General features: G+C 46.3%; 1 protein-coding gene across 1 annotated transcript; it reads right to left on the bottom strand.

Annotated features, from left to right (window-relative positions):
- Nucleotides 1–710: 710 nt before the first annotated feature.
- Nucleotides 711–8706, bottom strand: LOC128373123 (zinc transporter 6-like). The gene is made up of 5 exons (XM_053333381.1): nucleotides 8619–8706; nucleotides 6268–6370; nucleotides 6095–6142; nucleotides 5871–5939; nucleotides 711–1420 (listed from the first exon to the last, which is right to left on the bottom strand). Exons 1-5 carry the CDS (start codon nucleotides 8666–8668, stop codon nucleotides 740–742), a joined length of 951 nt encoding a protein of 316 aa, XP_053189356.1. The 5' UTR covers nucleotides 8669–8706; the 3' UTR covers nucleotides 711–739.
- Between the last annotated feature and the right edge of the window lie 2091 nt (nucleotides 8707–10797).

Genomic DNA, 10797 nt, shown 5'->3' on the forward strand with positions numbered 1-10797 from the left:
CGATGGATCAATAGATCGATAATGAGACGCTTGGACTTTAACTTCCTCACTTCCACTGAAAGTTAAAAAGTGTGACGGTGATGGATTTTAACTTTATTTCCACTTCCTGTCTTTGGGAATGTTGTTTGAGTCTTTAACCGTCCTGTTGTCCTCGAGGAAAGGAAGGAAAGGAGGGAGGAAAAAGGAAAGGAGAGAGGGAAGGAAAGGAGGGGAGAAAGAAGGAAAAAAGGGGGGAAGGAAAGAAAGGAGGGAGGAAGGAAAGGAAGAAGGACGGAAGGGAGGGAGGAAGGAGGGGAGGGAGGAAGAAGGAAGGGAGGGTGGAAGGAAGGAAGGGAGGGAGGAAAGGAAGGAAAGGAGGGAGAAAGGGAGGAAGAAGGAAGGACGGGAGGAAGAAGGAAGGAAAGGAGGAAGAAGGAAGGAAAGGAGGAAGAAGGAAGGAAGGTTAAAGTGACAAAATAACCTCTTGCTCTCTTTCTTTCACTCAGTGTCTTGAGACCCAGACTCAAAGACAGTCACCTCCTCCTCCTCCTCCTCCTCATCTTCATCATCATCATCATCACCATCATCATCATCATGAATAAATATGACCTCACGCTACAACATTTAACACTTCCTGTGAAGTAAATGCTGCAGAGTCCGTCGTCCAATCAGGACAGGGGTTACATTTCAAACCCCTGACCTCAGATCTGTACTTTCTAGAGTCCAGCGTTAAGAGTTCTGTCCCGGTTCCCCTCCCCCATCAGGGTCGGTACTGTCTGTACTGGGACTGCTGGGACTGCTGGGACTGCAGATGGTTGCCGGTTCCAAACCTCAGCGGTGCCGTCGCCGCCGCCGCCCCTCCGAAGGAAGTCCTGTAGCTCTGAGAGGAAGAGGAAGAGGAAGAGGAAGCAGCAGCGAGTCCATATCCGCCTCCGCCTCCTAAACTCTGCACGCCGAGTCCGAACCCGCCGGCCGGCCTCAAGCCCTGACTCAGCATCCCGGCGTAGGGGGACGCTCCGTACGGGAGTCCCAGGCCTCCGTACGGTACCCGGTGAGCCGGGTGCTGACCCGGAGCAGGAAGTACCACCGGCGGAGCGTTCCTGCCCGGAGTGTCGAAGGAGAACTCGGGAGGAGGACTGCTGAGTTTGGACGGGGTGGAAGTCAGCGGGTCCAAATCTGCTCCGGTTAGCAGAGGAGGAAGAGAGGAGGAAGAGGAGAGAGCAGCGGCGTAGGCTTCAGCAGCAGGAGGAGCAGAGGAAGAGGAAGAGGAAGAGGAAGAGGAAGAGGAAGTGATGGCACCGGTTAGTAGAGGTCGGGTCCAGTCGTCTTTGAAGATCTGGACGGTCAGCGTGGAGACGAGAGGAAGGAGACGGTTGGTGACGTGAGCGAGGACCAGCTGCTCGTTGGCGTCACGGCGGATACGGACGTGGGCGGAGCCGGCCTGAGGAAGAGGAGAGAGGAAGATGAGAAGATGATGAGAAGAGGATGATGAGAGAGGAGGAGGAGAGGAAGATCAGAGGAGGATGATGAGAGGAGGAAAATGAGAGAGGAGGAGGAAGATGAGAGAGGAAGATGAGAGAGGAGGAAGATCAGAGAGGATGATGAGAGAGGAAGATGAAAGGAAGAGGAAATTGAGAGGAAGTTGAGAGGGGGATGAGGAGGGAGAGGAGGAAGATAAGAGAAGAAGAGGAAGATGAGAAAGAGAGTGATGAGGGGAAGAAGATCATAGGAGGAAGATGAGAGAGGAGGAGGAAGATGAGAGGGGGATGATGAGGAGGAAGAGGAAGATGAGAGAGGAAGAGGAGAGAGGAGGAGGAGGATGAGAGAGGATGAAGAGGAGGAGGAAGATGAGAGACGAAAGGAAGAGGAAGATGAGAGAGGAAGAAGAAGATGAGAGGAGGAGGAAGATGATAGGAGGAGGAAGATGAAAGACGAAAGGAAGAGGAAGATAAGAGAGGAAGATCAGAGTGGAAGATGAGAGGAGGAAGAGGAAGAGAAAGGATGAAGAGGAAGATGAGAGGAGGAAGAGGAGGAGGAAGATGAGAGGAGGAAGAAGAAGATGAGAGGAGGAAGAGGAGGATGAGAGGAGGAAGATGAGAGAGAGGAGGAGGATGAGAAGAGGAAGAAGAAGATGAGAAAGAAAGATGAGAGAGGAAGAGGAAGATGAGAGAGGAAGATGAGAGGAGGAAGAGGAAGAAGAAAATGAGAGAGGATGATGAGGGGAGGAAGAGGAGAGGAAGAGGAAGATGAGAGAGGAAGATCAGGAAGATCAGAGTAAGAGGATGAGAGAGGAAGAGGAGGATGAGAGAGGAAGATCAGGAAGATCAGAGTAAGAGGATGAGAGAGAGGGTGATGAGAGGAGGAGGAAGAGGAAAGAGACATGGAAGATCAGAGAGGAAAGGAAGAGGAAGATGAGAGGAGGACCATGAGAGAGGAAGATAAGAAGAGGAAGATGAGAGAGGGGGAGGATGAGACAGGAAGAGGAGAGGAGGAAGAAAAAGAGGAAGAGAAAGATGAGAGAGGAAGAAGAAGATGAGAGGAGGAAGATGAGAGAGGTGGAGGAAGATGAGAGGAGGAAGAGGAGGATATGAGAGGAAGAGGAAGATGAGAGGAGGAGGAAGAGGAAGATGAGAGGAGGAAGATGAGAGAGGAAAGGAAGAGGAAGATGAGAGAGGAAGATCAAAGAGGAAGAAGAAGATGAGAGGAGGAAGACGAGGATCATACAGGAGGAGAACGATGAGAGGAGGAAGATGAGGATCAGAGAGGAAGATAAGAGAGGAAGAGGAAGATGAGAGAGGAAGATAAGAGAGGAAGATGAGAGGAGGAAGAAGAAGAAGAAGAGGAAGTGTTTATCATCATGTGATTCATGACTAAACAGCAGGTTAAAGAAAATGATCTGATATGTGTTTAATGTCTAACACACACACACACACACACACACACACACACACACACACACACACACACACACACACACACACACACACACACACAGCCGTGGGGCAGCAGTGCAGTCAGAGGGTCAGATCAGTTTGGACAGCTGCTCTGTTAGCGGTGGGACAACAACCAACAGTTGTGTAACCGCGGCAACCTCACAGACGACAACAGACAACAACAAAGAGGAAGAGGAGGAAGAGGAGGAAGAGGAGGAGGAAGAGGAAGAGAAGGAGGAAGAGGAGGAAGAAGAGGAGGAAGAAAAGGAAGAGGAAACAATGAAAGAAGCTTCAGGCCTCAAGTGAAGATGTGAACACAGTACAGTACTCCACCTGGAGGCAGCAGGAGGTACTACACACACACACACACACACACACACACACACACACACACACACACACACACACACACACACACACAGGACAGTTTGAAGGAAGGAAGGAAGGAAGGACAGACGGAAGGAAGGACAAATGGAAGGAAGGAAGGACAAATGGAAGGCAGGAAGTAGAGAAGGAAGGAAGGAAGGGCGGACAGAAGGAAGGAAGGAAGGAAGGACAAATGGAAGGAAGGAAGGAAGGAAGGACAGTTTGAAGGAAGGAAGGACAGTTTGAAAGAAGGAAGGAAGGAAGGAAGGACGGACAGAAGGAAGGATGGAAGGAAGGAAGGAAGGAAGGATGGAAGGACGGAAGTAAGGATGGAAGGAAGGAAGGTAGGAAGGACAGTTTGAAGGAAGGAAGGAGGGAAGGAAGGAAGGAAGGCTTTCAGCTTCATCTGCAGCCGAAGTTATATATCAAGTGATATCTGACACATTTAGTCTTTTTAGCTTCCATCTTCCTCCCTCCTTCCCTTCCTTCTTCCTCCCTTCCATCCTCCCTTCCTTCCTCTCTCCTTCCTTTCCTCCTTCCTCCCTCCTTCCATCCTCCCTCCCTCCTCCCTACTTCCTTTCCTCCTTCCTCATAGCTGAAATTTAAGCCTTTATTTTATAGAGGGAGAACATGTTTGTCCACTTCGACAACTAAAAATCATTAAGATTCAGTTTTTCTTTCTTTCCACCACTTAACAAAAAACTTTAATTTGGTTCATTATGTAGAGTTAGAAGTATATATAAGATTATCAGCTAATATAGATATCATCAGAATATCCTCCTTCCTCCTTTCCTTGCTTCCATCTGTCCTCCCCTCCCTCCTTCTCTCTTTCTTTCCTCCCTCCTTTCAATCCTTCCATCTGTCCTCCCTCCCTCCCTCCCTCCCTCCCTCCCTCCCTCCTTCTCTCTTTCTTCTCTCCGTCCTTTCATTCCTTCCTTTCTTCCTCCCTCCTTCCTCCTTTCCTTCCTTCCTGCCTTCTTCCCTCTTCCCTCCCTCACTTCCTTCCATCTGTCCTCCCTCCTTCCTTCCTCCCTCCCTCTCATCCTCCCTTCCTTCCTCCTTTCTTTCCTTCCTAATTCTCTCCTCCCTCCCTCCCTCTCTCCCCCTCCTTTCTTTCCTTCCTTATTCTCTCCTCCCTCCCTCCTCTCTCCTTCCTCCCTCCTACCCTCCCTTTCTTCCTTCCTCCCTCCCCTCCTTCCCCTCCCTTCCTGCCTTCTTCCCCTTCTTTCCTTCCTTCCTGACTTCTTCCCTCTTCCCTCCCTCCTTCCTTTCCTCCTTCCTCCCTACCTTTCTTCCTCGACTCATGGATGAAATTTAAGCCTTTTTTTTTGTAGAGAAGCTTTTCAGAAACACACCTTATTTCCATCACTTAACAAAAAAACTTTAACTTGGTTCATTATGTAGAGTTAGAAGTATATATATAAGATTATCAGTTAATATAGATATCATCATAATATCTGTATTAGCCTCTAAAAACTTCAGAATCAGTCTCTATGCTGTTTATATATTTTCTGTAACTTATAATAATAATAATAATAATAATAATATAAAAGTATTAATAAAAGTTGAAGCCATGTTTGTTGTTACAGATTTAATAAAGGACTCACACACAGAATAAAAAGTCAAAGTTAAACATCACGAGGTCGAAACCTTCATAAATAAAATATAATCACTCCTTCTGTATTCTGCTGTAAACACAGACAGATGTTAATGTGTGTGACCTCAGCTGAGCTCTGTCTGCCGTCGCCATGACAATGGCCACGGCAACAACAGACAGTAAGTGTTTCCCCCCCTCAAAGAAGAGAGAGAGAGAGAGAGAGAGAGAGAGAGAGAGGGAGAGAGAGACACAGAGAGAGAGAGAGACAGAGAGAGAGAGAGAGAGAGAGAGAGAGAGAGAGAGACAGAGAGAGAGAGAGAGAGAGAGAGAGGGAGAGAGAGAGAGAGACAGAGAGAGAGAGAGAGAGAGAGAGAGAGAGAGACAGAAAGAGAGAGAAAGAGAATATCTCCACATGAATGACTTGTTCCTTCTTTTCGTCTCGGTGAACAAATCTCTGCAGATCGTCACTTCGATCCAACGAATGACCGGAGGGGATGAACGAGAGGAAGGAGGGAGGAAGGGGAGGAAGAGGAGGAGGAGGAGGGATGAGGAGGAGAGTAGGAAGAAGGAAGAGGAGAAGGGAGGAAGAGGACAGATGAACGAGAGGAAGGAGGGAGGAAGAGGAGGAGGGAGGAGGAGGAAGGAGGAGAGACGGAGGAGGAGGAAGGAGGAAGAGAAGGAGGAAAGAGGAGAAGGGAGGAAGAAGACGGATGAACGAGAGGAAGGAGGGAGGAACAGGAGGAGGAGGAGGAGGGGGAGGAAGAGGAGTGAGGAAGGAGAAGTGATAAACGTAGGAAGAAGGGAAGGAGAGAAGGAAGAGGAGGAAGAGGAGGTGGAGGAGGGAGGAGGAGGAGGAGGAGGAGAAGGAGAGAGGGAGGAAGAAGAGGAAGAGGAGGAGGAAGAGGAGGAGGAAGAGGAGGAGGAAGAGGAGGAGAAGTGATAAATATAGGAGGAGGGAGGAAGAGGAGGAAGAGGAGGAGAAGTGATAAACGTACCAGAGAACCGAAGCCGACGGTCCAGAAATGTTCGTTTCTAACTTCCAGAACTCCGTCCAGAGTCGACACCTGATTGGACACAAAACAGGAAACAGGAAATCAGAATGAACCATTTAACTCATGTGAGTTAAATGGTGACTTACTGTAAATCTGAATCAGTTGAATTGAACTTGAATGAATCCAAAACTTTATTAACACTTTAAACTAAACAAACAGTGACTCACCTCTCTGAGCAGTTTGTCCAGCTGGCCGATAACGTGTGAGGGCGTCGTCTGTAAAACAAATAAATAAATAAATAAATAAAATAACTAAAGATCCTGCAGCCTGTAAACTGTCCTGACTGTTAGCTATAATAATATAATATAATATAATATAATATAATCAGTGTTGGTTTTACCTGCAGCAGCACTTTGCCGCTGTAAACGCTCATCGGATACATGGTGCCGAACGTCATGAGAGCGATGGCGACCGCCGACGCTGTGTCCACCGCGTTATAGTTACTGAACACAGAAACATATTATATTAACACAATGCAAACAGTGTAATATAAAACAGAAGATAAAGTATAATTATAATAAAGGTTAAACAGGAAGTAACATCCACAGTGCAGCTGCAGTTAAATGACAAGGCAACGATTTTCTATATTTATCTGATTGTCAATAAATCTGGAGACAAACCAACAATTAACTGATTAAAAGAAGTATTATGTGTGTATTTAAAGTCTGATATATCCTCTTTACTTCATACTACATGATAAATAATAAAGAACTTAGCAGAATCCAATCAATAGTTTTGCAGATTCATTTCACGTATCATATAAATCAGTGTATCGTCTGCATAATGTGTGATATCAGTGGAGCTAAACCAACAATTAACTGATTAAAATAAGTATTATATGTGTATTTAAAGCCTGATATATCCTCTTTACTTTCTACTATATGATAAATAACCAGGCAGGGAGTTCTGGTCCTCTGAAATGAAGCCAACCAGGAAGTAACTTAGAACTGCATTCTATCAAAAGGCCACCAGGGGGCGACCGTCTCTATACAAGTCAATGGAGAATTCACCAACTTCTCACTTGATTTCTAACCTCAGTAAACGTTTTCAAAATGTGTTTATGGTCTCAATCGCTAGTTTAAAGCCTTCTTCAATGCAGTATGATGTTCATTTGGGACATTTTGGCCTCCCTGATTTTATATGTGACGATAAAGCAGGGTATGCAGTAGGGCGTGGCTACGTCCTGATTGACAGGTTGATTGCCCAATGTCCTCGAGATCCAGCCCTCGTAACCATAGCAACCTCCCCGCTCCGCTCCATGGCCCCGCCTCATGCCCATATAAGTAGAATCCCTGTTTTTATTTTTCCCAGCATGCACCTGAAATTTTCAAGATGGCGCTGCCTAGATTAGAAACTATGGCTTCCGAGCAGCAGTCCACAAACCAATGGGTGACGTCACGGATGTTACGTCCATTTCTTTTATACAGTCTATGTAAATCAGGGATGTCAAACATGTGTCCCGTGGGCCAGAACTGGCCCGCCAAGGCATCCAATCCAGCCCACTTTCCTTCCTGTCTTCTTTTCCTTCCTTCCCTCATGTCATCTGTCCTTCTTTCCTTCCTCCATTTCTTACTTCTTTCCTTCTTTGTTTCCTTCCCTCCATCCTTCCATCTTTCCTTCATCTTCTTTCCTTCTTTCCCTCCTTCCTTCCTTCCTTCCTTGTCTTCTTTTCCTTCCTTCCTTTCCTTACTAATGCCTTTTCCTTCCTTCCTTCCTTCCATCTTTCCTTCATCTTCTTTTTCCTTTCTTCCTTTCCTTCCTTCCTTCCTCCTTTCCTTCCTTTCCTAATCCCTTTTCTTTCCTTCCTTCCTTCCTTCCTTCCTTTTGTCTTCCCTTCCCTCCTTCCTTACCTTCCTAATCCCTTTAACTCCCTTTCTTCCTTATCCCTTTAACTCCCTTCCTTCCTTTTGTCTTTCCTTCCCTCCTCCCTTACCTTCCTAATCCCTTTCCCTTCCCTTCCTTCCTTCCTTCCTTCCTTCCGTCTGTCTTCGTATCTTTTTAATGATCCGGTCCACATGAGATCAAATTTGGCTGTATGTGGCCCTTGAACGCATCCAATGGTTTTATTAGATTCACTTCACTTATCATGTAAATCGGTGTATCGTCTGCATACAGTGTTATATCAGTGGAGCCAAACCAACAATTAACTGATTAAATAAGTATTATGTGTGTATTTAAAGCCTGATATATCATCTTTACTGTGTACTACATGATAGATTTCTCACAGTACTGTTACATGCACTTCACTTATCATGTAAATCAGTGTGTCATCTGCATAATTACAGTAAAATAAGTCATTTCTTTCCCCATAAATCTAAACACAGAAGAACAGAAGAAACATGAGAATGGACTCTTGGGAAGCTCAAAATGTCATTAAAGCTATCATCACTGCTTTACTGCCCTTTTTTTATTTCATTTTTCTTTTAATTTGAAAGAAACTGACTCATTTCCTGTTTCATATCTGTATTTTCTTCCCATCAGGACACTTTTTCAGCTCAGAGGCAAAAAAAAAAGAAGCTAAATATGCCCATCACATTGGTTTCAGTGTGTTGGTTAAACAATGCTGTTGAGTGCTTGTGAATGTCGGTGGGGGGGGGGGGGTTTAGCCACCACACACACACACACACACACACACACACACACACACACACACACACACACACACACACACACACAGACACTAATCCTTACTTGATTTCGATGAGCATGTAGGTGATGCAGAGAGAGAGAGCTCCTGCCATGTTGATCAGGACGAACGGGTCATACGAGGCAAAGAGGACGCTGCTCAGACCTGGAATGATCCCACACAAACTACACACACACACACACACACACACACACACACACACACACACACACACAACACACAGATACACACACAAAACAAACAGGATTAATATGTGGCATCACCTCGAGATTTAACACTAAATCATCTATAAATGTTCTTCACAGAAACAGTATTAAAATGACTTCCTTCCTTCCTTCCTTCCTTCCTTCCTTCCTCTGTCCTTCTTTCCTTCCTTCCTCTTTTCCTTTCTCTCTCCCTCCCTCCTTCCTTCTTTCCTCCATCCCTCCTACCTTCCTTCATTCCTTATTTACTCCATCCTTCCTTCTTTCCTTCCTTCCTCCCCTCCTCTTTTCCCTTCCTCCATCCTACCTTCCTTCCTTCTTTCCTCTGTCCTTCTTTCCTTCCTTCCTCCCTTCGTTCCTTCCTTCCTCCTTCCCTCCTACCTTCCTTCATTCCTTCTTTCCACCACCTTCCCTTCGTCCCTTCCTTCTTTCCTTCCTTCCTCCCTTACTCTTTTCCTTTTTCCCTCCATCCATCCTACCTTCCTTCCATTTTTTCTGTCCTTCCTTCCTTCCGTCTGTCCTATCTTTCCTTCCTCCCCTTCCTTCTTTCCTCTGTCCTTCTTTCCTTACTTCCTTCCTTCTTTCCTTTCCTTTCTCTCTCCCTCCCTCCTTCCTTCTTTCCTCTCTCCCTCCTACCTTCCTTCATTCCTTCTTTCCGCCATCCTTCCTTTGTCCCTTCCTTCATTCCTTTTCTCCTTTCCTTCCTTCTCCCTTCTTCCCTCCCTCCCTCCTTCCTTGTTTCCTCCCTCCCTCCTACCTTCCTTCATTCCTTCTTTCCTCCATCCTTCCTTCGTTCGTATTTTCCTCTCCCTTATTATCTAATGAGGTCACGACGCTTTTAATTTGGTAGTAATCTTTATTTATACTGTAGAGATCATTAAGGTGTGACTCATTTACAACAACAAGGAGTCACACAGAAATAGTGTAGTGTAGTAGGAAGTGGCAGATAAACAGTCTGTGTGTGTGTGTGTGTGTGTGTGTGTGTGTGTGTGTGTGTGTGTGTGTGTGTCTTTAGGATTAGTCCTTTAACCTGATCACACTCATAATTGACTTTAGGAGACTTGAATCAGAGCTGATGGGATCATTCTTGTTTTGTTTCGTGTGATGTCTGAAGCTTCACTGATCAGACACAACAGGAAGTGCTGAGGAAGGAAGGAAGGAAGGAAGGGAGGAAGGAAGGAAGGAAGGATGGAAGGAAAGGAGTACAGAGGGAGGGAGGGAGGGAGGGAGGGAGGGAAAAGAGGAAGGAAGGAAGGATGGAAGGGAAAGGAGTAAGGAGGGAAGGAGGAAGGAAGGAAGGAAGGAAGGGAAGGAAGGAAGGAAAGGAAGGGAGGGAGGAAGGAAGGGAGGAAGTACGGAGAGGAGGAAGGGAAGGAAGGAAGGAAGGAAGGAAGGAAAGGAGTAAGGAGGGAGAGAAGGAAGGAAGGAAGGAAAGAAGTATGGAAGGAGGAGGGAGCAAAGAAAGAGGTAAGGAGGGGAAGAACGAAGGAAAAATGAAAGACAGAGAGAGGAAGGAAGGAAGGAAAGAAGAGATGGGGTCAGGAGGGAGGGAGGAAGTAAGGAAGCAAGAAAGGATGGAAGGAAATGAGAAAAGATGTTTGAGATACTGCTACTTTCATAAAGGACATAAAGTCCTGACTCTGCAGGAGGAAAAGCAGAGCAGCAGGAAATAGTCCCAAAAAAACCCCAAAATGAAGAGGCGATGTAGGACAGTGTGACCAATCAGCAGGTCGATGATCGGCCCAGCGCTGCTCTGTGGAGCCGAGCGCTCGTCACACAGACAGGAAGCGGAGCTGCCGTGAGGTGTTTGTCATTAGATAATGTTTAAAAACTTTAAAAAAAAGAGACGCGGATGTCAACACACAATTAACGTCAAACATGTCAGTCAGAGAGGAAGACACACGCTGGCCACGGGGCAGGAAGTCCAGATACGAGAAGGAAAAGAGGAAGGAAGGAAAGAAGTAAGGAGGGGAGGGGAGGAAGGGAGGAAGGAAGGACGGAAGGAAGGACGGAAGGAAGG

The sequence above is a fragment of the Scomber japonicus genome, chromosome 14 (genome assembly GCF_027409825.1).
Source record: "Scomber japonicus isolate fScoJap1 chromosome 14, fScoJap1.pri, whole genome shotgun sequence".
Lineage (NCBI taxonomy): Eukaryota > Metazoa > Chordata > Actinopteri > Scombriformes > Scombridae > Scomber > Scomber japonicus.

Excerpts from the sequence above, each read along its gene's own strand:
- LOC128373123 (XM_053333381.1), bottom strand. The coding sequence starts at position 8,668 with ATGGCAGGAGCTCTCTCTCTCTGCATCACCTACATGCTCATCGAAATC. Across the intron at positions 5,940-6,094 it reads TGGACAAACTGCTCAGAGAG|GTGTCGACTCTGGACGGAGT; the intron begins GTGAGTCACTGT and ends GTGTCCAATCAG. Across the intron at positions 1,421-5,870 it reads CCGTCGGCTTCGGTTCTCTG|GCCGGCTCCGCCCACGTCCG; the intron begins GTACGTTTATCA and ends CCTCTTCCTCAG.